Source organism: Hyperolius riggenbachi, chromosome 1, assembly GCF_040937935.1.
Source record: "Hyperolius riggenbachi isolate aHypRig1 chromosome 1, aHypRig1.pri, whole genome shotgun sequence".
Lineage (NCBI taxonomy): Eukaryota > Metazoa > Chordata > Amphibia > Anura > Hyperoliidae > Hyperolius > Hyperolius riggenbachi.
The window spans coordinates 360,466,186-360,493,879 of record NC_090646.1 but is presented as its reverse complement, the minus strand read 5'-3'; the positions used below and the strand labels follow the sequence as shown (position 1 = coordinate 360,493,879).

Sequence of the window (27,694 nt, the reverse complement as noted above, 5' to 3'; positions counted from 1 at the left end):
GTCCATTCAAATATCCCCAGAGCTTTCCTATCACACCTTTTCCTCTAACAGAGCATGCCCCACTGATTTCTGGCCATTTATGAAAAACACATCTTCAATATCACACTGGCATAGAGTGACCAGATTTTTGTAGGCTCAACCTGGGACAGGGGCCGGGGGGGGGGGGGGGAAGGATTGGGGGGCTGCGGCATGCCGAAAAATAGGGGGGTAAATGTGGTGCCTGCCGCGCCGGAAAATGGGCGTGGCCATAACATTCTATGGGCGGAGCTAACGTAATGATGCAACAGCGAGGCATAAGAAAGCAGTGTTTACGCCGTGATGTGGTCAAACGAGGATTCGCATCATGGGTGTGCAGAAACTGTGTGATGCTATTTAATAGTATACCATAACTCCAAAGCAGCAAACACAGACTATGACCATTAAATAGTAAATGCAGCAACAGTTACCCCAGACACCACAAAATAAACGCAATGGGCAACATGTCAGCACAAATAAACGCATTGCGGGCAACATTTCAGCACAAAATAAACGCATTGCGGGCAACATGTCAGTACAAAATAAACTCACTGCGGGCAAACGTGTCACTACAAAATAAACGCAATGGAGGCAAACATGTCAGTACAAAATAAACGCACTGCGGGCAAACATGTCAGTACAAAATAAACGCACTGCGGGCAAACATGTCAGTACAAAATAAACACAATGGAGGCAAACATGTCAGTACAAAATAAACGCACTGCGGGCAAACATGTCAGTACAAAATAAACGCAATGGAGGCAAACATGTCAGTAAAAAAACGCACTGCGGGCAAACATGTCAGTACAAAATAAAGGCACTGCGGGCAAACATGTCAGTACAAAATAAAGGCACTGCGGGCAAACATGTCAGTACAAAATAAATGCAATGGAGGCAAACATGTCAGTACAAAATAAACGCACTGCGGGCAAACATGTCAGTACAAAATAAACGCACTGCGGGCAAACATGTCAGTACAAAATGAACGCAATGGGGGCAAACATGTCAGTACAAAATGTACGCAATGTGGGCAGACATTTCACCTGGGAAAAAAAAAGCATTTACTTACCTGACATAAGTCAGCCGGCCGGCCGGCCTCTGGTGTGTGTGCGCAGCTCCCCGGGCTCACAGGCACTCAGGCAGAGCAGGGCTACAGCAATATGGCATCCGGAGGCGGAGCCCTGTACTGGAGACACAAATAGTCTCCAGTACAGGGCTCCGCCTCCGGACGCCATCTTCCCGTAGCCCTGCTCTGCCTGTGCCTGCCGGAGGAGGACAATGCAGGCTGCTGGAGCGGGGCTGCGGGGAATGAAGTAGTGCAGCGTCTAGGAGACGCTGCGGCTAGTTCATTGTACAGTGGCCAGAGTCCCGAGGCCGGGACGTCCCGCTGCTAAAAGCGGGACGTTTCCCGGGACCTCATGCAGCCTGGGACAGGTGGGACGCGTCCCGGGTAAAGCGGGACGTATGGTCACCATACACTGGCATGTTCCCAGTTATATGCACTAGTATGGGGGGAGGGGAGGTCTCAACTTGAGAGCAGGAAGGAGTCCTGAAGCAGTAAGCAGTCCTGAGATGAGAAGCAGTAAGAAAGTCAGCAAGAAAGTATTCTGTTGCCAGCATTCATCACAGATTCTGGGAAGGCAAAAGATACAGAATTATTTTATGCTTGTTTTGACTACCCGCGACCCAACCCGCACCCGCAGACCCGCACCCGACCCCCACCCGCAACTCTCTACCCGCGACCCGACCCGCACCCGCAGTACCCGCAATTTGGGTACCCGCACCCGACCCGCATTTTGGGTAACCCGCGGGTACCCGACCCGCTCAGGCCTCTAACCTGAGGTCTGCTCAGTGAACTCTGCTATGTTCTGATACCTCTCCCAAGGACAGTAAGCTGCCAAAATAGCAGAGCAAACAAACAGTCTTTAATATTACATTTAGTGACAATTCTTCTCAAGCCACAACCCATAAACCTATCCACAATTTGGTATCTGCATACATTGCCAGATCCTGTTTGTAAGTTAGAATGAATTATTCATGTGCACAGCACACGAGTCATGCTATTTTTGTCAAGAGAAATTAATGTATGAATTTTACTTAAATGTGAAAATCTGTAAAGTAGGATTGTTGTTCATGCTGCTTGCCTTTGACAATGTTTTGGAAAAAAAATTACCGCTGTGTGATAACTGTCTCTTTCCTCTATTTCAAAGCACGATACGCCGAATGTAATGATTTCTTTGCTATATATTATCTTAGATTATACATTTGTATGCCCAAATTAAATGTGTATGTACAGTTTCCTAAATGTGTCCATCTCCTGCATAAGATAAATATAGCATAACTGAGAACAAACATGCTCCAAATACTAATCTTCATGGCTTTGGGACTCTGATTTGTGACTTCAATAGAACTTAGCAAGGTTTCTGTTTGGGAGGATCATCAGCCCTCTCCAATGTTTCAGAAATCCCTCCTCCTCCCCCTTGATAACTACCTTTACTATTTAGCCTTATTAAGAAGGCAATTGTCAGAGTTCTAATGAACCGTCCAGGATCTGTTGATTCCGTTATTGGTATCAAGGGGCGAGCAGCCCCAGGGCATGGGGTCTAATCAAGCACTGGTCTTCCCCAGTGCACCCCGCAAGGGATGATGGGCCGTCACCCCTAGTGAGTGGTGGACTACTTTGCTGCCTAGTGCTTGCCAGGTCGCGATTAGTGACGGGAAGAACAGAGGTTACCTGAGGGGAAAGGAGGGGGTATGGGCAGAGCAGATCGTTGAGCTATCAGGCCAGGGCAGGCTTGACGGGACTAGCTGGGCAGGAAGACCTAACCTAAAGGAAATCCAGGGAGAAAAATGAAAAGCTGGGGTATCCAGGAAGGAAACTTACAGGCTGGAAAAATCCCAGGAAGGGAGCTGACTGGAGGTAATCCCATAAGGGGAACAGACAGGCAGGGGAATCCCAGGAAGGGAGCTGACTGGATGGGTTCCCAGGAGGTGAACGGACAGGAAAGGGAATTCCAGGAAGGGAGCTGACTGTAGGAGTTTCCATGAGGGAAACCGACAGGCAGGGGAATCAGTAATGGGAGCTGACAGGGAAAGGGAGCTGACAGGGAAAGGTTCCCAGGTGGGGAATGAACAGGCAGGGGGAATCCTGGGAAAGGAGCAGATGGTGGGGTTCCCAGGAGGGGAATGGACAGGAAGGGGAATCCGGGAAGGGAACTGGCTGGAGGGGTTCCCAGGAGGGGAACAGATAGGCAGGGGAATCCTGGCAAGGAAGCCCTTTAAGGGAGCAGACTGGAATGGGATCCTGGAGGAACTGATAGGTAGGAGTCACCCGGGTTAGGCTGCTGACAGGCAGGAATCCTGGGAAGGATCCTGACAGGCAGTGGAAATGACTGGCAGGTGACTGACAGGCAGGGAACCAGGGATAGATAGTGACAGGCTGGGGAAATGACTGGCAGGTGACAGACAGGGGAGATCCCAGGTTAGGTTCAGGCAGACTGGAAGGGAGCAGCAATACAGGGAATGCCACAAGGGAGGGAATCCTGGAACTGGTCAAGAGGAGGAGAATAGCGAGGGCTTGCCGTTGCTGTAACTAGATGCAACAGCGCTGGTCTATAATACCGCAGAGTTCAAATACCCTGGCTCTCAATTAGTGCGAGGGTAGTACTTCCCACCGTCACCAGGACTAAAGAAGGAGAGGCGAGCACACCTAGCAACAGGGGACTCCTAACCCAGAAGTCCATCGGGTTGCCGTCCCTCCACCATCATGGAAGAGCAGCGTGACTAGGCGGCTGGAGTGTAACGAGCGATCGTTATACTCTGTTGCCCTAACAAGAGCCATCGCTGGATGCAAGGGCAGGTAAGTAACCAATCAACCATGGTTACAGTAATTATCTAAAGAAATGTAGGTGAGACAAGCATGTACATAGGCAGTGGCATAGCTAAGGAGCTGTGGGCCCCGATGCAGGTTTTACGATGGGGCCCCCAAGCACTCTATACATAACAATTGATATGGCGCACCAAAACCTGCCAAAGGCAATTACTGTTTCTGAGGTGCAAGAAGGGGATGGGTAACAGTTTGCTAATGATTACCACTATTCAAAGTATCTATAGAAGTGATTCTTATGAGCACAGGACCAATAGAGAGCTAATACTGTAGTTGAGGGAGGGCCCTTTGGGCCCCTGTGGCCCAAGGGCCCCGATGCGGTTGCAACCTCTGCAACCCCTATTGCTACGCCCCTGTACATAGGTTAATTTAGTATAATTTCCTTTGCCATATCCAATTTAAGGTGGGGAATTACTGAACATTTTTATACAGTGATTTTGGAAGTACATTTGCAAGATATGATGAAAGCAGTTACTAATAACTATAAGCCACTGACTCAAAACAGTGCTGTCCTATTCCTATTACTACAATTACACCTTAAAATATATTTTGTGGGGGGTACCTTTAAATGAAATAGAACATGTAGTGAAGCCTCATTCATTTTTACACATGGGATTTTCACTTTCTTTAGAAGTCTAATCTAATGCTAATGCAAAGCTGCAGCCCAAACTGCTAAGCCGTGCCATGTACGGCCATGGTGATTCGGCTGTGTGCTGCAAAAATCTGCAGCATGCTGTCCAGATTATCAACAAAGTGCAATCTGGATGGCAGGCCATGAAATAGATAGGCAGCGATTCCCCGCCCCTCTTGCATGCGGGGAAATGCTGCAGATTTGGGCGTAGTTGAAAAAGGCCCTAAAGGAAAAGGTTTTTGCGGGAGTTCTGTACAGTACATGATGCTGTTAATTACTGGGTAGAACATGGAAGCTTACTAATAATCCCTCTGCTGCTTTCAAAGAGGTTTAGCAATGTTGCTTTGCACAGTGCAAACAAATCATGATGTATCAGTGCTGAGCAAATAACTCAAGTCCTGTTCAGGTTCCTGTTTTATGAATGCATTTGTTGGAACATGCATAAGTAATGCTTATAAGAAAAACATGCAGCTGGATCGATGCCATTGCCTACTGCCCCCTTATGCAGGCCACCTGACTGTGGCACTCACATCAGAGCCGGGACAAGGTCCTCCAGCACCTAAGGCTGAGACACCAAAGTGCGCCCCTCCATTCCTCCCACCCCAGCCGTCACACACTGATTGGGAAAGGGAAAAAATTCCTTCTCGACTCCAGATGGCATTCAGATAAAATCCCTTGATCAACACCACTTGGCATTACCTAGTAATTATAGCCATGGATGTCTTTCAATGCAAGGAAAACATCTAAGCCTCCTTTAAATGCAGATACAGAATTTGCCATAACTACTTCCTATGGCAATGCATTCCACATCTTAATCACACTTATTGTAAAGAACCCTTTCCTAAAAAAATGGCTAAAACGTTTTTCCTCCATGCACATATCATGTCCTCTAGTCCTGTGTGAAAGCTTAGGGACAAAAAGCTCATCCGCCAAGCTTTTATATTGCCCTCTGATGTATTCATACATGTTAATTAGATCCCCTCTAAGGCGTCTTTTCTCTAGACTAAATAAACCCAGTTTATCCTTTTTTTTTTACCTTTCTTGGTAAGTGAGACCTTCCATCCCTCGTATCAATTTTGTTGCTCGACTCTGCACCTGTTCTAAAACTGCAATAACTGCAATATCTTTCTTGTATTGTGGCGCCTAGAACTGAATTCCAAATTCCAGGTGTGGCCTTACTAGAGAGTTAAACAGTGGCAATATTATGCTAGCATCTCGAGTTTTTATTTCCCTTTTAATGCATCCCAAAATTTTATTAGCTTTAGCTGCAGCGACTTGGCATTGAATACGATTATTTAACTTGCCGATGAGTACTCCTAAGTCCTTCTCCAAGTTTGATGTCCCCATCTGTATCCCATTTATTTTGTAAGGTGCTAGACCATTGGTATGACCAAAATGCATGACTTTACATTTTTCAACATTGAATTTCATCTGCCATTTATGTGCCCATATAGCCATCCTATGCAGATCCTGTTGCAATATGTCACTATCTTCCTGAGAGTTGATGATTCTGCACAATTTTGTATCATCTGCAAAAATTGCAACATTGCTTTCTACTGCATTTTTTTTTTTTTTTTTTTTTTTTTTTTTTTGGAGTGGAGGTTGTTCCCAGAGGTTGACATGATGTTATTAGTAGTCTGATTGGGGTGGGGAACATCTGAGGGAGGATGAGGTTTTTCAATAACGGTTTTGGTAGTGGGTTTAGTTTTGGGACCCTGAGGGGGATGTTTATGGGTGTGTTTATTGGGGACAGATTTGGTAACATTTTGTCCGAAACAGAATTTGGGTGCCGTTAGAACCAGTGGAGTGTTGGAATTGTTAATGGAAGTCTCTTGGGTAGTGACTGGTGGTTTGAAGCCCGGGGGGGGAACCAGTATAGGTGGTGGGTATGGTGGATACTGTGACGGGCGTGGAACCGTGAGACTCATGAGTGGGGGTGGTGGTGTAGGGTTGGGGAAAAAAAAAAAAAAAAAAAAAAAAAAAAAAAATGTTATGCCTTTTTTGCCTTATCATAATATACTGCTGCACTCACTCCTTTAAAAACTAAACCTTTCCCTGTTTCTCCCTGTTTTAAATTCATTTTTTTACTGTCTTATCATTTTACTAAGAGTGACTCATACTCTGCCTTTATATTATGGATATGTGCACTGTCACTTTATACATGCTATTTGCACACGTTCTCAGTCTATTTTGTATGCATATCTTGCTGTTAAATGCATATTGCACATTTTATTGCTGTAGACTTGTGGTGCACCTTTGGGTGCCTGGTATTTGCGTTCCTCTGGCAATCCCCTTTTTTTTCCTTTTGTTTCCCTTCCCCAGCACCCTCCAAATAATCGTTTGCCTGAAGAAGCGGGACTGTTACCCGTGAAACGCGTTGCACTTTTGGAGTTACTAATAAATGTTACTTTAGACTGTAAGTAACCTGTCCATTGTCCGGCCATTTTTTTCAGAAGGGAGGTGAGTCCACCCACTTCCCCCTTTTTAACAATTTTAACTAATTTTATTCTGCTTGGCGCCTCTGTTATCATATTTCAATATCATCTTGTGAGTACCCCCCTTAATTACACCTATCCTCCCTCTTGCAGAAAATACTACACGATCTGGGCTCCCAGACGTCTCTGTGTTTAATTTTTAAGGTTTGCCTCTGATCGGCTTGTTGCAAGTGTGTGACTCAAAAACAACTAAAGTCAAAAGCTCAGCATGACAGCCAGACAACTGAAATGAAGATGACAGCATCTGTATTCCTTTCACTTCAAGCTTCCTTTAACCCTTTTACTGCCAAGCACGTATTAGGTACGTTGTGGCAGGTAAATGCTTTAACTGCCAGCAATATACCTAGTACGTTATTGGCAGTTTTGTCCCCCAGGAAGCAGCGGGGATGGGGGCCGACATTATTCCTCCATCCCTCCACATGGGCCCCCCCTCCTCTGTCTTCCTGCATGGCTGGATTAGCAGTCGGGAATGTAATTATTCACCCGATTGCTCCTCCATGCCGCGTGTCCCCCTCCGGCAGCTGCCGGCTCTCTCTCCTCTCTACTTCCTGTATGACGCATAGTAACTACACGTCATACGGAGATCAGGAGAGGAGAGAAGAGCCTGCCACTGGAGGGGATAACGCGTGGAGCCAGCAATTGGGTGAGTTAATTACACACCGACCGCTGCACTCCAGCCAGACAGGGGGGGCCACATGGGGGGGGGCATGTGGAGGGAGGATGATGTCAGTCCTCCTCCCCGCAGTGTCCCCTATACCTGCTTCCTATACCGGGGGCTCCTATACCTACTACCTATGCTGGGGCAACTATACCTGTTACCTATACTGGGGTCACCTATACCTACTACCTATACTGGGGCAACTATACCAGCTACCTATACTGGGGCACCTATTTATGGCTACCTATAGTGATTGCTCCAATATCTGGCTACCTGTACTGGTGGCACCTATACCTGGCTACCTATCCTGCCTGCATCTATACCTGGCTACCTGTATTGTGGCACCTATAGCTAGCTCCCTATACTGGCTGCACCTGTACCTGGCAACCTGGACTGGGGCATCTATTCCTGGCTACCTATACTGGCTACACCTTTATCTGGCTACCTGTACTGGCTCACATATTCAAGGACAGGAAAAGTGGGATACCAAAACATATCTGGCATTGTTTGTTAATTCAGCAGAATCAGGGCTTTTACAAAGAGTAAAATTTTTGCCTGTAAATGTAATTCTTCTTTAAATTAAAAAACACAACAGAAAAATATTTTATTTTTTATTTCACTTTTTTTTTTTAAACATATTTCACGCCAAAATGTTGTTATATCTCCAGAAAAATGTACAAAATTTTGTTTCAGTGTTCAAGCCCAATTCATTACAGAAAAAACAATATATAATATGTCCTATTTCATGTAGGTTTTCCTGTCAAAAATTCTAAGTAAACCTAATGAGTGGAAAATGTCTAAAAACTGATTGGCAGTAGATTTTCGCGATTAGGACAAATCGTCTGGCAGCGAAAGGGTTAAAGAGAAACTGTAATGCAAATAACTTAATGAATAAAATTGCTTTTTTTTTTTTTTTTTTACAATATTCACTTATAAATTATTATCAGTGTTACTGTTTACCCATTGTAAAATCTTTTCTCACCCTGATTTACATTCTGAAATTTATAACAGGTGGTGACATATTTAGTCCTGACAGGTGAACTCTGCACAATGTTTGTTTACTGAGAGTTCTCTACACAGAGGGACACATGGCTTGCTAGGCAGTTGGAAACAGCTGTTATTACCCACAGTGCAATATGACTGGGGCTGCAGTATGGGGCCCAAGTGAGTTTGGGGCCCGGCGGACAATGCCACACATAGGCTCCAGCTGCAAGTCTGCCACAGGATGTACAGACTGTCAGTGAATGTGGCTGTTTTCGCCTCAGCCGGCTGATTTTGCATTCTGATTTTTTTGAGATTTTGACATGTTTGTGCTTCACCATTCTCATATCAGTGAAGGAAAATCGCAATTGCTGATAAAATGCTGCATGCAGCATGTTTGCGATTTTCTCAAATCGCAAACGCTGCTCAAGCACTGCAGTGAGAGTAATCCCATAGGATTGCATGTGTCACAGTGGTTTGCTGATCCTCGGTGACCACCTTAAATATAGGGGGATCACCTTAAATATGAGTGGGGAGTGAGGGTGGCCCAATGGGTTTTCTCAGTATGGGGCCCAGAAACTTCTGAAGGCAGCCCTGCATGGCCCTAATATCACACTGTGGGAGTGGTTTCACCATAATATCAGCCATACAGATGTCCCATGAGGTAAAGATTTCTCTTGGGAAAGAGGGTATCAGCTACTGATTGGGATTCATTTCAATCCTGGTTAAAGTTTCTCTTTAAGTTACTGTATGTCAGTATCAGCATTTTAGTTTATGCCTCTTGCTTTTTGAAAACACTCCGATTATTTAAGTGAATTAGTGTAGAAGACTGACATATATTAGAGGCCTTATTAAGACAGCTGATGATGCCTTTCCAATGTACAATATTCCTGGCTGGGTGCACATAGCAGAACCTCTTTAGAAAATGATCGCCCCCACCCCCAGGCAAAAAAAAAAAGGTCTTAGATTGGGGTAGTGATACTTAACTAAAATAGAGATATTAAATTGTGAGCTCCTCTAAAGGGACTGTGAATAATAATATGCATTATACGCTGTAAAGTGTTGTAGAAAAGGTTAGCGCTATATTGATACGTGATGATAATATAAAGAGCTCTATAACTGATGCTGTTATGCATACTCACTACCTGAGAGAAAGTGCCAGCACAGGTCAGCCAGCTGAGAAATCAATGTCACTATTCTCAGTTGAACTTAAATGTATTTTAAGTGAATAAATATGGAAGCTGTTTTTTTGTAGATGTTGCCAGCTGTCACCATGCTCACTGGATTCACTGCTACTTGGGGCTTGATTCACTAAACCGTGATAACTCAAATATCACACCTTATCAAAGATATCACACCTTATCAAAGATCACACCTTATGAAAAGATATCACACCTTATGAAAAGATATCACACTTTATCAAAGTTATCACACCTTATCAAAGTTAACATGCCTTATCAGAGTAACATAGCGAGCACTACGAACTTATGCCTGCTAATTGGCAATGGCACTCGTCCTGCCCTGAGCCCCTGCGGGTTCGTAGCGCTTGCTATGCTACTCTGATAAGGCGTGGTAACTTTGATAAGGTGTGATAACTTTGATAAGGTGTGATATATTTTCATAAGGTGTGATAACTTTGATAAGGTGTGATATCTTTTCATAAGGTATGATATTTGAGTTATCATAGTTTAGTGAATCAAGTCCCTAGTCTCTAACAATGACAAAAGACAGGTGGTTCAAGGCTTCACTGAAGAGTTTTTCTGGGTCTAAATTTTAATGAAGATACTACCTACTTACAGCCTAACCTGATAATGGCCTCAATTCACTAAGCTAATGCTGGTGATAATAAGGCAAAAGAAAACTTACCTCCACACATCAATAATGTAATATGTTGGCGCTATATAAATCCAATAAATAATAATAATAACACCGATTGTGAGCTCCTCTGAGGAAAGTCACTGGCATGCCTATGTGCTCTGTTAAGTGCTGCAGAAGATGTCAGAGCTATATAAATACATAATAATAATATAAAATACATAATAATAATATAGGAGGACATTAGACTATGACTATGGTAGGATTAGAGTGTGAGCACCTCTGAGGACAGTCAGTGACATGACTATGTACTCTGTAATGTGCTGCAGAAGATGTCAGAGCTATATAAATACATAATAATAATATAGGAGGACATTAGACTATGACTATGGTAGGATTAGAGTGTGAGCTCCTTTGAGGACAGTCAGTGACATGACAATGTACTCAGTAAAGTGCTGCAGACATCAGCACTACAGGGAGTGCAGAATTATTAGGCAAGTTGTATTTTTGAGGAATAATTTTATTATTGAACAACAACCATGTTCTCAATGAACCCAAAAAACTCATTAATATCAAAGCTGAATATTTTTGAAAGTCGTTTTTAGTTTGTTTTTAGTTTTAGCTATTTTAGGGGGATATCTGTGTGTGCAGGTGACTATTACTGTGCATAATTATTAGGCAACTTAACAAAAAACAAATATATACCCATTTCAATTATTTATTTTTACCAGTGAAACCAATATAACATCTCAATATACACAAATATACATTTCTGACATTCAAAAACAAAACAAAAACAAATCAGTGACCATTATAGCCACCTTTCTTTGCAAGGACACTCAAAAGCCTGTCATCCATGGATTCTGTCAGTGTTTTGATCTGTTCACCATCAACATTGCGTGCAGCAGCAACCACAGCCTCCCAGACACTGTTCAGAGAGGTGTACTGTTTTCCCTCCTTGTAAATCTCACATTTTATGATGGACCACAGGTTCTCAATGGGGTTCAGATCAGGTGAACAAGGAGGCCATGTCATTAGTTTTTCTTCTTTTATACCCTTTCTTGCCAGCCATGCTGTGGAGTACTTGGATGCGTGTGATGGAGCATTGTCCTGCATGAAAATCATGTTTTTCTTGAAGGATGCAGACTTCTTCCTGTACCACTGCTTGAAGAAGGTGTCTTCCAGAAACTGGCAGTAGGACTGGGAGTTGAGCTTGACTCCATCCTCAACCCGAAAAGGCCCCACAAGCTCATCTTTGATGATACCAGCCCAAACCAGTACTCCACCTCCACCTTGCTGGCGTCTGAGTCGGAGTGGAGCTCTCTGCCCTTTACCAATCCAGCCACGGGCCCATCAAGACTCACTCTCATTTCATCAGTCCATAAAACCTTAGAAAAATCAGTCTTGAGATATTTCTTGGCCCAGTCTTGTCTTGTTCAGTGGTGGGCGTCTTTCAGCCTTTCTTACCTTGGCCATGTCTCTGAGTATTGCACACCTTGTGCTTTTGGGCACTCCAGTGATGTTGCAGCTCTGAAATATGGCCAAACTGGTGGCAAGTGGCATCTTGGCAGCTGCACGCTTGACTTTTCTTAGTTCATTGGCAGTTATTTTGCGCCTTGGCTTTTCCACACGCTTCTTGCGACCCTGTTGACTATTTTGAATGAAACGCTTGATTGTTCGATGATCACGCTTCAGAAGCTTTGCAATTTTAAGAGTGCTGCATCCCTTTGCAAGATATCTCACTATTTTTGACTTTTCTGAGCCTGTCAAGTCCTTCTTTTGACCCATTTTGCCAAAGGAAAGGAAGTTGCTTAATAATTATGCACACCTGATATAGGGTGTTGATGTCATTAGACCACACCCCTTCTCATTACAGAGATGCACATCACCTAATATGCTTAATTGGTAGTAGGCTTTCGAGCCTATACAGCTTGGAGTAAGACAACATGCATAAAGAGGATGATGTGGTCAAAATACTCATTTGCCTAATAATTCTGCACTCCCTGTATATACATGCATTTTAATAATATGGTAAACATTAGGGGCCAGATCTATCAAAGCATTACTAACAGTTTTTTCTTCTAAAACTGCTCTAATCAGCAGAGGAACTGTTCTGCGCTTCTCAAAACTTACGTAATAGTGGCAGTTTTGCGTGGATTTCTAGAGCTGCGCTACAGTTAAAGAAAAGTGCAAATCCATTCCTAAACTGCTGCAAGCAGATGGATGCAGAATGAATGCAGAAAAACGTACTCCAATTAAAGCCTATGGGCCTGCTTCCACTAAACGCAATTTTTCTGATGCAGATTTTCCCGTAGGCATACATTGGAGTCAGTTTTTCTGTATCCATTCTGCATCCAATCTGCATGTAGTGGAAACAGGCCCTAAGAAGTGCTTCATATCGGTGCTCCAGATTGTGCAGACTACATGTAATTTGTGAAGGGCTCCTCCCCCTCATTCAGAGCATGCTGACAGCAGATGTGTTGGTTACCTCAGCAACAGTAATTTCCCTCACACACTGCACAGCCTGAGAGACCTTTCTAACTCCTCCTATTCCTAAAAGTTTAAGAAGGAATCTGCACTATTTAGTGATTTCTTATACGGTGACAATACGTCCCGCTTTTCCCGGGATGCTTCCCGCCATGGGGTTCGCAGTCCCAGGCTGCATGAGGTCCCGGGAAACGTCCCGCTTTTAGCCGCGGGACGTCCCGGCCTCGGGACTCTGGCCACTGTATCTGCATGAACTGGCTGCGGCGTCTATAGACGCCGTGCCAGTTCATTGCCCGCAGCCCCGCTCCAGACTGCATACTCTTCCGTTCCGGCAGGCGAGCAAGGCTATGGGAAGATGGCTGCCGAAGCCCTGTACTGGAGACTATTTGTGTCTCCAGTACAGGGCTTTAGGCGCCATCTTACCGTAGCCCTGCTCTGCCTGTCAGCGTGGGAGACTGCAGTGCAGGAGCAAGACGGTCCCGGGAGCAGCGCGCCAGAGGCCGGAGACTTCTGTCAGGTGAGTAAATGTTTTTTTTTTGAGGTGAAATGTTGCACACATTTGCCCATATGCAATTCACTTTTTCTCTTGAGTTTTCTCCTATAAGATAATTTTTCATCTTCTTTTTAAAATAACTTTCCAGCACATTTCAACTGAAAAAGAACTGAGAAGTAAGTACAACAGTACTATCAAAACTATTTTGAGTGTTTTCTTGCTTGCTGGTGGCTTAGCAGGCATTTTATTGACAAATTTAAAAATATCACCTAGGAGAAAACTCAGGTGAAAAAGTGAATTGCATATGGCCCCTTGTGTTTATTTTGTGTTGACATGTTGCCCACAATGCGTTTACTTTGTGCTGAAATGTTGCCCACATTGCATTTACTTTGTGCTGAAATGTTGCCCACATTGCGTTTACTTTGTGCTGAAATGTTGCCCACATTGCGTTTATTTTGTGCTGACATGTTGCTCACATTGCGTTTATTTTGTGCTGAAATGTTGCTCACATTGCGTTTACTTTGTGCTGAAATGTTGCCCACATTGCGTTTATTTTGTGCTGACATGTTGCTCACATTGCGTTTATTTTGTGCTGAAATGTTGCTCACATTGTGTTTACTTTGTGCTGAAATGTTGTTCACATTGCGTTTATTTTGTGCTGAAATGTTGCTCACATTGCGTTTATTTTGTGTTGACATGTTGCTCACATTGCGTTTATTTTGTGCTGAAATGTTGCTCACATTGCGTTTATTTTGTGTTGACGTGTTGCTCACATTGCGTTTATTTTGTGCTGAAATGTTACTCTCATTGCGTTTATTTTGTGCTGACATGTTGCTCACATTGCGTTTATTTTGTGCTGAAATGTTGCTCACATTGCGTTTATTTTGTGCTGAAATGTTGCTCACATTGCGTTTATTTTGTGTTGACATGTTGCTCACATTGCGTTTATTTTGTGCTGAAATGTTGCTCTCATTGCGTTTATTTTGTGCTGACATGTTACATACATTGAGTTTATTTTATGCTGAAATGTTGCTCACATTGCGTTTATTTTGTCCTGAAATGTTGCTCACATTGCGTTTATTTTGTGCTGACATGTTGCCCCTTGCGTTTATTTTCTGCTGACATGTTGCCCATTGCGTTTATTTTCTGCGGACATGTTGCCCATTGCATTTATTTTCTGCTGACATGTTGCCCACATTGCGTTTAGTTTGTGCTGACATGTTGCACACATTGCGTCTATTTTGTGCTGACATGTTGGCCATTGCGTTTATTTTCTGCTGACATGTTGCCCACATTGCGTTTATTTTCTGCTGACATGTTGCCCACATTGCGTTTATTTTGTGGTGTCTGGGGTAACTGTTGCTGCATTTATTATTTAATGGTCATAGTTGGCTATGTTTGCTGCTTTGGGGTTACGGTATACTATTAAATAGCATCACACAGTTTCTGCACACCCATGATGCAAATCCTCGTTTGACCACATCATGGCGTAAACACTGCTTTCTTATGCCTCGCTGTTACATCATTATGCTAGCTCCGCCCATACAATGTCATGGCCACACCCATTTTTCAGCTCGGCGCAGCAGCCCCCAGTTTTCGGCGCGCACGGCGCCGGCCCCCCCCTTTCTCCCCTACCCCCCATCCCAGGTTGAACCGACAAAAATCTGGTCACTCTATTTCTTAGGATGTCTGAGGACAGTTCTGCACGGATTTCTAAAAACCTACTAATACTTTGTCTCAGACACTCTTGATTATGGTAAGGATTAGATAGTGATTTCCTCTGAGGACAGTCAAAAGGCAAAAGACAGAGGGAGGAAAGGGGAGAGAGAGGAAGGGAGACTAGCAAAAAGAAGGAAAGGATAGGGGTGAGGAGGGAGGGGAAAAAAAAGCGAGGGAGAGAGTGCAAGGTGGGAGATTAAAAGAGATGATTCATCAATGTTACAGTGTTACAATGAAACAGCGAGAGTTAAATGTTCTTGCGTGTGCTAATCACATAAGCGCTACTTAATTATAGCAGGGGCATGGTATGCACGCAACTGGCAGCGTAGCCTGTGCTCCTTAGCAACGGCCAATGCTTGTAAAAGCAGCGGGAAAGTGACGTGATCTACCATGATACGTAGGGGCCATGCTATTAGCAGTAGCTATGCATTACTGTCACGTGACGTTTGCAAGCATTGGCTGTACATGCTACGCAGTGCATGTAGCGTGCCCGCATTAAATACGTAGCCCTAATGTGATTTGTGCACGTAAGAAGATTTAACTTGCACTGTTCCAACGCAGTAATATTGATGAATCAAGCTGAGAGCAAGAGCAAGTTGGGGAAGAGGGTAGGCAAGAAAGACAGAAATAGAGCACATGATGGGATAAAACAACAGAGGGAAGATGGGATGGGAAGAAAAATGAAAACAATGTAGGAGGAAAGGAGACCTTTCACATCCCATCCCAAAAATTCAAACGATTATCCCATTTTTTCGAGAAAAATGTGATCGGCCATACTGGAAAAATCTTTATATTCGATCTAACGGAATAATCGAACTAAATTATCTAATCGAAAAAAAAAATTAAAAACTGTACCATGTATGGCCACCTTTAGACTTGGCAGTACAGGGGCATCGATGGATGGATGGATAGATAGATGCATGCAATACCAGCAAAAAAATAAATAAATAATGCAGAGCACATTTCCCCAGGTGTTACAAGACTGCAACGAGGAATGTCATTATGCAAGCAATATCTTCATTATGCCAGCAGTACAATCACAAGTTTAGATTACTTTTAATAGTGCATTATTATGTTAATATAATGGCTGTTTTTTCAAAATGCCTCTTAGTCATTCTGTCTGTGTCTTATACTGTTTTTACATCTGAGAATACCATTAACTGTATGAGCTTTTAATCTGATCTTTTCTGTTCTCTTGTCTCATCTGTCGAGCCAGCATCAATTGCACTTAATTGTAGACCTACACACCTATTCATTTTAGGGATTCTTTTCTCCAGTAACTGCAGTAATATTTGCATATCTTTATGTGAGAATGTAGGGAATTAAAGTAAATGGGAATGGGAAAAAAAAATCAACCAGATACTTACCTAAGGAGTGGGAAGGCTCTGGGTCCTATAGAGCAGGGGTGTCCATACTTTTCTGACTCGCAAGCTACTTTAACCCATTCGCGTTCCGTCGTTTTCACTTGAGAAATGTTCACCTCCCATTTATTAGCCTATAACTTTATCACTACTTATCACAATGAACTGATCTATATCTTGCTTTTTCCGCAACCAATTAGGCTTTCTTTGGGGGGTACATTTTGCTAAGAGCCACTTTACTGTAAATGCATTTTAACAGGAAGAATAAGAAAAAAATGGAAAACATCATTATTTCTCAGTTTTCAGCCATTATAGGTTTAAAATAATACATGCCTTCATAATTAAAACTCACGTATTGTATTTGCCCATATGTCCCGGTTATTACACCGTTAAAATTATGTCCCTATCACAATGTATGGCGACAATATTGTATTTGGAAATAAAGGTGCATTTTTTCCGTTTTGCATCTATCACTATTTACAAGTTTAAAATAAAAAAAATATAGAAATATTTCATCTTTACATTGATATTTAAAAAGTTTAGACCCTTAGGTAAATATTTACATGTTTTTTTTTTATTGTAATGGTTTTTTTTTTTTTTTTTATATATTAAACATTTTATTTGGGTATTTTTGGGAGGGTGGGATGTAAACTATAGTTTTATAATGTAATTGTGTGTTGTTTTGAATTTTTTTTACTTTTAGTTGTAGTTTTACTTTTTGGCCACAAGATGGCGGCCATAAGTTTGTTTACATGACGTCACTCTAAGCATAACACACGCTTAGAGTGACGCAGGGGGAAGGCAACGGCCAGAAAAAGCACAGCTTCCGAGAGAAGCTGTCGCTTTTTCAGCGGGGGAGAGGAATCAGTGATCGGGCACCATAGCCCGATACATTGATTCCGTGGCTACCGAATCCGCGGCCGGGAGTGCGCGTGCACGCGCGCGATCGGCCGTGGGAGCGTGCGGTAGCGCGCATGGTTCCTGGACGTAGTTTCTACATCCAGGAACCAAAATAGGTTAAAAGCTTCCGAGTCTAAGGGATCTACCCCCCCCCCCCCCAAAAAAAAGGAAAAACCCACATAAGTAGGCAAACACCCCTCCTCCCAGTTATATTTACTACCCCCAGTCCCTTTACAAAGTGTAACAGCCACCTACACTGCTTGCTGTCACACTCACACTATGCTCACTGACAACTCGTACCTACATTGTGGACTACACAGAGAGAGTGGTATATGCGCTCCTCAGCAGACACTAATGTAGCAAAAAATTTACTTAAAGAGATAAGAACCAATGTTAACCTCAGGGGTTAAACTTCCAAATGCACACACTAGCTAGGTGGATCGCTGAACTAATGAGTGAGTATTGACACCCTATAAATTATAAAATGAATTGAGTTCAGCGCTCTACATCAGCCAGAGAAAGTCCAAAAGTTAGCCACAACACAGTTCTTTAACATAGAAGTCCACTTTAACGCCACAATGTCAGGCCTCCATCCCAATAGTAAGTATTGCGCTCACCAAATGTGATGGCTGATTAGTTATGATCAGCATAAACAGCATATAGCAAATGGTATTTCATACTCCACCGACCATCTTCTGCGTAAATCTCAGAGCAACAAAACAATATATAGCGTAATATTGTTAGGGACCAAGTATAGTAGCACCTCCAGCGCTGAGTGGAGACGCAAGACTGGCAGCATAGAGGACGTCCGGATGTTTTTTACTATATGCGCATGATTCTTTTACGAAATGTGTGTGCACTACTTGTATTTTAATGCTTTTAATAAACAGTATTACACTACAGAAGCTGTGTTTGAGTCTATTAAGGGAGAAGACTCTACTCGATCAAGGAAGGTGAACTGTGTTGTCAATGTGCTGAATGCTGGTCTATGATATGGTCAGCAATTTGATCTGGTGAGCCCGCATCCAAATAAGTGTGTACACTGGGAGTGGTGTGTTCAAGTAGTTCATACACGGGTGACCAGTCACATCGGTGGAGGTGCTACTATACTTTGGCTCTTCTGTCACCCAACTCACCGACAACGCGTACATACGCAACAGAAAGACTGAGGAACTCTTTGTACATTTTAAGGGAGATAGTACTGCAGAAGATAAATAGAAAAGAAAAAGTTAATTATACATAAATATTCAAAAAAAAATTCACAAAACACAGATTTTAAAAAATGTATTTTTCTTTCTCTGTATCTAACTTGCTTATACTTCTTTAGTTGTTTTGTTTGACCCAAGATTGTCCTATGTGACATTTGAATGTTCCCACCTATCATCAGGGCCGGATTTGTACTCTTTACCGCCCAAGGCCACTGTCACCAGCCCCCCCCCTTCATTATAGGTAGCGAGATGACCCCTCCCTCTTCTCTCCAGTATAGGTAGCCAGAGGACCCCTCCCCCTTTCCCTCCAGTATAAGTAGCCAGATGACTCCCTTAATCCCTCCTTTTCCCACCCCCTTTAGTATCGGTAGCCAGCTCACCTTCACACTTCAGCAGACATCAGTGTCACTCATTTCTCCACTCATCTCCAATGCAGAAGCTTCCTCTTCCTTTTTGTCTCCAATCCTGCCCAAGTCCATAGCTGCCGGCCACAATGCAAATGTGCACAGAAAGCAAGGTGGCTGCTGCATAAGCGGCTAGCAGCAGAGTACCGCGGTCAGGCGCTCGTCTGATCTCCCTGCATTGCAGCATTTGCAAGCTTGCAAATGCTGCACCAGTTTAGCCTGCTGCTTTGGTGCCCTTGTTCCTGTGGTGCCCTAGGCCATGGCCTAGGAGGCCTTGGCCTAAATCCGGCCCTGCCTATCATACAATATGGCTAAAATCAACAATACAAGTATATTGTAGTACTGATTTGACCCCAATTTTAACCATACTTAAATATACATACATCAACACTGGGTTGTAAAATTACCAGTTTATAGACAAGTCCACATGATTAGTCAATAACTTCAGTGCAAAGAATATATATGCTTTAATTTGAAACCACTTAACCACTGAACTTGAAACATAAGATGCCTTGTTATATGTATAGGTGTAAATAATAGGAACGGTACACATTCATACAACAAACTATTAAATCTTAGTAGCTGTAGGGGGATTTCTTAACAATGTATTGAACACGATAACAAGGTACAAGAAACAAATGTTTCCAGCAAGTTAGATTATAGACTATATAAGATTCTTACTGAATATGCTTTTTTTTTTTTCAAGTCTCTAACCTTTCATAAATATCTAGGGGCAATCTCTGATATTGCTAAACTCATCAGTGTAGACAGCTGCGACCACTAACTATTTTTATTATTATTATTTATTTACTAGACTGCATCTCCTGTGTTCACTTATAGCAAACCTTGAGAGAAAACTAAAGATTGGTGTGGATCTTTTCATTCCGTCATTTGACTCCACTCACTATAATACTTTCCGAATCATGGACCATAAAATGAATTTCTTTCTAATTTGATTATATTCCAGGGTAGCATGCCTAGTGATCCACACAAGTGGACCAATAGGAGCTCCTGGCAGGAAATGCATATGAGCCGCTGATTAGTACTGCAACAGGATATGGTGAGGATGGACAGCTTGCATTGTATTGCAAGCAAGATTAAAGAATAAATAAAAAACAAGAATGTATTAAATTATGGAAGATTTAAAGAAGAAAGATGTATACAGCAGAAGTTAATAAAAAAGAGAGAAGAACACATGAAAAATAAAGAAAAGGACTGAAACTTTTTAAAATTATTTTTGTCAGTTTTCATTTACAATACATGTTAAAGTTTTTAAAGTGTAATTAGGGGGTAAAAAAGGACATTCTACCTAGGGCCCCCTTATCATTAACCGGGATTACCGATTTGAGCTGTGGATTTCCGTCACCAGCCTGACTCGGGATTACCGCTGAGGTTAGGAAGGCTTCCAGATTCCATTCTAAGTCCCCTGCCCCATTATATTATTTCTCCTCCAAGGACTGGAGGTGGGGAAAAATCTACACAGATGAGCCCCAAATTAACCCCAAGGGGTTCATAAAAAAATACTTTGTTACCCTTAACCCCCCTCCCCCCAAATCAAGTGCATGGATATTTTATAAACATTTTCCAAGGAACAAAATGTCAATGTAACCTGAACAGCCTCAGAAGATTGCTGCCTCCATTGTCTCCATTGTACTCCTCTCTCTCTCTTTTATTCCTCACATTTACTCCCTGAGCAGCTCCTGTTATCTCCAGTTCAAATACATATCTCGCCTCTGACCTTTTCTCACTCAGGACACAAAAATGGTTATACATGCTCTTATAATATCTCCTCTTGACTATTGTAACATAAAATACATTGTGGACTACCAACTAACAGACTGGCACCACTTCAATCTGTACTGAACTCGGCTGCTCGTCTCATTCATCTTCTTGCTCTTCCTGTGCTGCTCCTCTCGGGCAAGTTCTTCATTGGCTACCAATTAACCAGAGGAACCAATTCGAACTCTTAACTGTAACTTACAAAGCTCTCCACAATCTCTCTGAATTGTACATCTCCTCAATAGTTCCCAGATACCAACCCAACCGTAATCTTAGATTTGCAGATGACCTTCTTTTGTCCTCCTCTAGAATCACTTCCTCGCATTCACGTATACAAGATTTTGCACGCGCTTCACTCCTCCTCTGACACACCCTGCCACATTACATCCGCCACTCTCCATCCTTTGATATCTTTAAAGGTCCCCTCAAAACGCATTTTTTTTCCCATCAAGCACAGTAGCACACGTTATAGCTTAGGCCAGTTCCTCTTTTGACCTCTGGTCAAGTTTTATTCCTACTAGATCCCCCCTCAAATTCCTTTAGATTGCAAGATTGCAAGGGGGCAGGGCTCTAACCCTTTTGTGTCTCAGAATTTGTTACACATTTATTCATATTCATTTTGTCACTGTAACTACCAATTCTGTAATTTGTACTGATTCTGTATTTTGTATATTGGTGTATACCATTGTCTGTATTATTTTGTACCCCATGTTTTGTTTCTTACTTTGTACAGCGACACTGTATATGTTGACGCTTTATAAATCAATAATAATAATAACTGTTTGGGTCTAAGAATTACATAATAATGTAGCATTGCACAAGATAGTTCACTTCTCTGTTAAGCCAATGTGCGTTAGCTTTTTTTTTTTCGTAGAGAGAAAAGAAAAAAAGTAGTAAAAACAGTCAGTGGAAATGAAGCGTGAATTTGTAGCATATACATACAATATCTCATATCTCCAGTGAATGTATGGCATATTGTGATAATTATGATGGACGACAATGTGGACAAATGTATTGTACAGCTGCCAGAAGCAGAGTTAATGCTTCTGTATCACAGTTTTATCTGTATGTTTGCTCCTTTCTCAGCTCTGTCTCCAAGCTACAGCACAAACTCTGTATTGCAGCTGTTACACTCTGTACTGTCAGCCCCTCAGACATTTGGCTCAGAATTGTTTACAGTGATTCAGCGCTACCTGCACTGACCAAAGGCAATTTCTGTATGGGAGCTTCCATTGTAGTCATCCACATAAAACTAACAAATGGAGCTATTTGGGAAAAGCTGTACCCACATTTATTCTGTTCTAGGAAGCTGGATTATAAAGTGATTTATTGTGATTTACTGCAAGCTCATACTTTTTTTTTACTTTGACCTCTGTTTAGGTAAATGGAGGATCCAGATCCAGACACGCATCTCTTCCAGACCCGCAAAGGACACCGAATAGAACAGATGGTTGTGAGATGGCTACGCCGGTCACGAGATAATTCATCCCGGTAAGCTTAGTATAATCTATTTATTTGTTAACTCTTTCTCACCCAGGCAACGTTTAGCTCAGTTCATATTAGTGCACTGATATATTGTTCCACTCAGTGTTCTGAATTGATGGATTAATTATTTTTGGTACTTCCTGCTTTATTTGAGGGTACAAATTGTAAATGCTGCCTCTTTTTACGAAGGGAAAATTGTGTTGAACAAATATGTCTGAAATCTCATAATTTTAATTCTTAGCACTAGCAAAATTGTAGCTATTTAGCACAGGTATGAAAATAATGAGTTGTAGGCTTACAATGTGCAGCTGGCTGTGGCCAGAGAGTGAGATTGTGAGGGAAAAAAGGAGGTTGTGTGTGGGGAGTAAGAGGAAGGTTGTGTGATGAGAGACATAAAAGTTGTGTATGGCGAGATAAAATAGGTTGCCTGTGAATTTCGAAAGCTTTCACCGCTCTACAAAAAAACTAACATCCTGCATTGTATTATGCGACTACAAGGATAAACACACCTAGACATTGCCATGAGTACCTTCGGGCTCAGGGTCACATTTTAGGCTTCAGCGGAAAAATATTGCTTCAGCTGAGAAAACTTAGGAGAAAAAGTGAATTGAATAAGGGCAGCTGAGTCTGTTTGCCCACAGCAGCATGTCATTATTTAAAATTGTGTACTAAGCTGATGATAGACCTTTATCATCAGCTTAGTATGAACTTATACATTAACCCTTTAGGGATCGGCCGCCTAACCCCCTCCCTTAAGGACCAGGCGCATTTGGAAGGGGGGGGGGGGAGGGCAGGCAGCCAGATGCCTGCAGGGGCTTGCTGGGCATCGTGTCCCCTGTGTGGCCAGGTGTCCCCCTGTATGCAGCAGCCTTTACTCACCTCTCAGTCTCCAGCAATGAGCCGCTGTGGACCCCTCCGCTCACTTGCCAGCATCCCTGCTCGTACTGACGCTCAGTTCTGGGTCGCGGCTTGATGACATCATCAAGCCGGGCACTGGCACTGATGTCAGAGCAAGCGGGAATGCAGGCCAGAGCGGAGGGGAGCGCTGATCGTCATGGAAATGGCAGGGAGGTGAGTGAATCCTCTTCTCCCCCCCTACCGCCGTCACAGTGATCACTATGATCCGCCGGGGATCGTAGTGATCACGTAATCATAAGCCATAAACAATGGTTTCTGATCACTGAGGGGAGATGTCAGCTGTCACATGACAGCTTAATCTCTCCTCTCGGGTGCACACGATTGCGTCAGGAGTGGAAACCGCGGGCGGCATAGATCCTACGCCGCATCAGGCTAGAACAGCCACAATTGCGGCGTAGGATCTAAAATAGGCGGTCCCGAAAAGGTAAAGATGCTGGTGTGTACTTTTTCTTATGCTTTTCTTTCGTTATTTTATTTGCAGGGGAAGAATCTCTACTGGAGACGGTTCATCTGTTGGCTCTAATCAATATGGCTGTTCCTTGAAGCTGACATTAGAGATACAGAAAGATCCCTATTTTCACAATCGTGGCTTTGATTTATCACAAAGCCTTCCCCTTACTGTTACAGCTGTCACCGCAGGTATGTGGATTTATGAAAAACAAAAAAGAAAAACATGAAGTTGCAAGGCTTTGAGACACATTAGCCCATATGAAATTCATTTTCTTGTATGTTTTCTCCTAGAAGATCATTTTTCATCTTCTCTTTAAAATACATTTTCAGCACTTTGCATTTGAAAAAGTACCAAAAAGTAGGAGAAAAGGTACTTTTAAAAGTCTTTTTAGTATTTTCTTGCTTGCTGGGCCCATACGCAATTTACTTTTCCTATTTAGTTTTCTCCAAGTTGATATTTTCACACCTTATCAATAGAATGTCTTTTAATGGATACCCGAACTGACATGTGACATGATATGGTAGACATGTGTATGTACAGTGCCTAGCACACAAATACCTATGCTGTGTTCCTTTTTTTCTTTCTTTGCCTGAAAGAATTAAATATCAGGTATGTAAGTGGCTGACTCACACAGGAAGTGACTACAGTGTGACCCTCACTGATAAAACACTTTCCTAGTTGAAAATGGCTTCTGAGAGCAAGAAATAGATAAAAAGGGAAATTTCTTATCAGTGAGGGTCACACTGTAGTCACTTCCTGTCTGAGTCAGGACTCAGTCAGCCACTTACATACCTGATATTTAATTCTTTCAGGCAGAGAAAGGAAAAAAAGGATAGTTATTTGTGTGCTAGGCACTGTACATACACTTGTTTACTTCATCACGTCACATGTCAGTTCAGGTATCCTTTAAACCCCCCAGCAAGCATGAAAATACAAAATATAATTTTGATACTACTTTTTCTTTACTATTTTTGGTACTTTTTTTTTAATCGCAAAATTGAGAAAAAAGAAGATGAAAAATCATCCATGAGGAGAAAACTCAGGTGAAAAAGTTATTTGCACATGGGGGACTTTTTTCAATTCACTTTTTCTCTGAAGTTTTCTCCTAGGATATGTTTCATCTTCTGTTTAACCACTTGCCGACCGCGCACTCATACCGCGCGTCGGCAAAGTGGCAGCTGCAGGACCAGCGACGCAGTTCTGCGTCGCCGGCTGCAGGCTAATTAATCAGGAAGCAGCCGCTCGCGCGAGCGGCTGCTTCCCGTCAATTCACAGCGGGGGGCTCCGTGAATAGCCTGCGGGCCGCCGATCGCGGCTCGCAGGCTAAATGTAATCACAAGCGGAAATAATCCGCTTTGTTTACAAGCAGCGCCGTAAGGCAGATCGGCGATCCCCAGCCAATCAGCGGCCGGGGATCGCCGCCATGTGACAGGGGACGTCCTGTCACAGGCTGCACAGGACGGATAGCGTCCTGTGCAGCCCCGACCACCAGGGGGCCAGGTAGGAGAGGGGGAAGCGGAATTTCGCCGCGGAGGGGGGCTTTGAGGTGCCCCCCCCCCCGCCAGCCACATGCAGGCAGGGGAGATCGGACCCCCCAGCACATCATCCCCCTAGTGGGGAAAAAAGGGGGGTGATCTGATCTCTCTGCCTGGTGTTTGATCTGTGCTGGGGGCTGTAGAGCCCACCCAGCACAGATCACAGAATTCAACGCTGGTCCTTAAGGTGGGGTAAAGGGTGGGTCCTCAAGTGGTTAAAATAACTTTTCAGCTCTCTAAAATTAAAAAAACTACCAGAAGGTAGGGGAAAAAGTACTGTTAAGGCCTCTTGCACACTACATGCGATTCCGATTTTGATGCGATTTTACATCCGATTCTGATTTGCCGATTTGCAATTTTTAATCGGAACTGCATGCTGTATTTTTCAGCATTTTTCTAATTGTTTTGATAGCATCCAGGGAAAATCGGAATCGCAAATCGGATCTGCAGTGTTGCGGGGGCCTCAAATTGTTCTGAATATTTTCTTGCTTGCTGGTGGCTTATAAGGCATTTTACTGACAAAGTGTGACCTTATTACCTGGGAAATAAAATCACTTTTTCTCCTGAGTTTTCTCCTCGGTGAAATCTCTACACCTTATCAATCAAATACCTTTTAAGCCACTAACAAGCAAAAAAAAACCAAAACAAAAATAGAATAATTTTCACAGAACTTTTCAACCTACTTTTTGGTACTTTTTCAATTGCAGAATGATATTCTCCTTGTGAGGAATAACGGAGCCGCCGCTGCCGCCGCGCAGGGCAGCATGGCGGCGGCCTCCGCTTCCCAGCCGACTGGTTTCCGACTCTCAGACAGAGCCGCGGGCGCAGAGCAGGGCGGTCGCCATCGCGGCTGACAACACGGCGGCGGGTCCCGCAATCCTGCTGGCGGACTTCGGCACGCGGGCTGTGCGCTGACCAGGGACCTAGCCTCTCTGATGTTCAGAGGCAGAGGGTCATGCGCACGCGCGCAAGGCGGCAGAACATTTATCTTCTAAAAAGACGGGTCAGCTGATCCGGCGATCAGCTGACCTCAGTCAGCCAATCACATGCTGCACCAAAACAAATTGAGCACAATAATAATATAATGGAAAAAATCCATGTTCATGGACCAAACAAACACTAAAGTACTAAACAGAAGTCCACACTGAACCACATGATAGCAGAAAATACGTTCAGCTCCATGTTGAATTAATAATAAACTTTATTTGAGGAATAACACATAAAAACAATTAAAAAAGACCAGAGCCAGACACTGTACTGAGCAGACAAAATGACTAATGTTGTGAGAAAAATACACAAGTAGAACAGCATGAATCAAGAGGTAAGTAGGACACCAATATCAATGCAAGTCCGGATAGCTGCAATATAAGTATATACATTCAAATAGCTGGCAGTCATAAAAGAGATAACTATGCAGCGCCGGCTGCAGCAGGTCCGCTTACCCTAGAAACGCTGATGTCCGCTTAGCAAGGCTGGGCTCAGAGACTGTTTGACGCGTATCGGACTTCCGTCCTTCGTCGGAGACCTCTCTGCTCAGTACAGTGTCTGGCTCTGGTCTTTTTTAATTGTTTTTATGTGTTATTCCTCAAATAAAGTTTATTATTAATTCAACATGGAGCTGAACGTATTTTCTGCTATTATGTGGTTCAGTGTGGACTTCTGTTTAGTACTTTAGCCAATCACATGCTGACTTCAGTTCCAGCCCCCTGGGCGGGCTGGTGGAACAGGGCTTCTGCATTTAAGCCCACAGATGTCATTTGCTCACTGTCTGCTGTCGTGAATACATATTGTGTTAGCGCTCAGACCTTAGCTCAGTTTCGCAGGTGTTGTCACCAAGGATGTCACACCTTAGATTAGGATTGTATTGTATATTTATCTGTGTTTTGACTCTGGCTATCCCTGACTTTTTACTCTAAACGCTCTTGTACTTCTGCCTATCTGATTCTAGTTGCCGACCCTGCCTGTTTAAACGACTCTGAATTAGCCTTACGTTTCTGTACTGTTGCCGCCTTCTCTGTTGCCGAACCTTTGCTCGCCTGACCTTTCTCCCTTCAGTGGAACGTCTCCCACTGTAGGGATAGCTCTGAGGCTTGCCTCTCTGAGACGCCTGCCCTAGCAGACGATTACTGCTAGAGGCCGAGACTCCTCTCTTTGCCTGGACTGAGGATCTCACACACGGGGTTCCCATTCAGAGGTAACCACACCTCTGAGGAATCGCCGTGTGGTGGACTTTTCCACGATCTTGCGATATTATTGCTGTGGCTATTGTTTATTTCACTGTGTTAGGTGTCCGGAGGTTAGTCACACTTGTATTATTGGTGATTCTGCAGATCATCAATAATCAGGTGACATCTGTATTATTGGCGATACTGCAGATCTCCAATAATCAGATTCTCTCTGTGTGCTGACACCCATTCATTACAGAACAGCAGACCACTAATGATTGATGCATTATGCAGCCAGGTTGAGGCTT

At 43.2% G+C, this 27,694-nt stretch overlaps 1 protein-coding gene across 3 annotated transcripts in view; it reads left to right on the top strand.

The window, feature by feature from the left end:
- Positions 1–27,694, top strand: part of FRMPD1 (FERM and PDZ domain containing 1) — a 265,938-nt gene that overhangs the window by 134,649 nt on the left and 103,595 nt on the right. For all 3 annotated transcript variants that reach the window (XM_068234237.1, XM_068234234.1, XM_068234236.1), the window contains exons 2-3: positions 22,213–22,323; positions 23,717–23,874. In XM_068234237.1, the coding sequence (XP_068090338.1) occupies positions 22,217–22,323; positions 23,717–23,874 (265 nt within the window). In that variant the 5' untranslated portion in view covers positions 22,213–22,216. The remainder of the gene's footprint in view (positions 1–22,212; positions 22,324–23,716; positions 23,875–27,694) is intronic.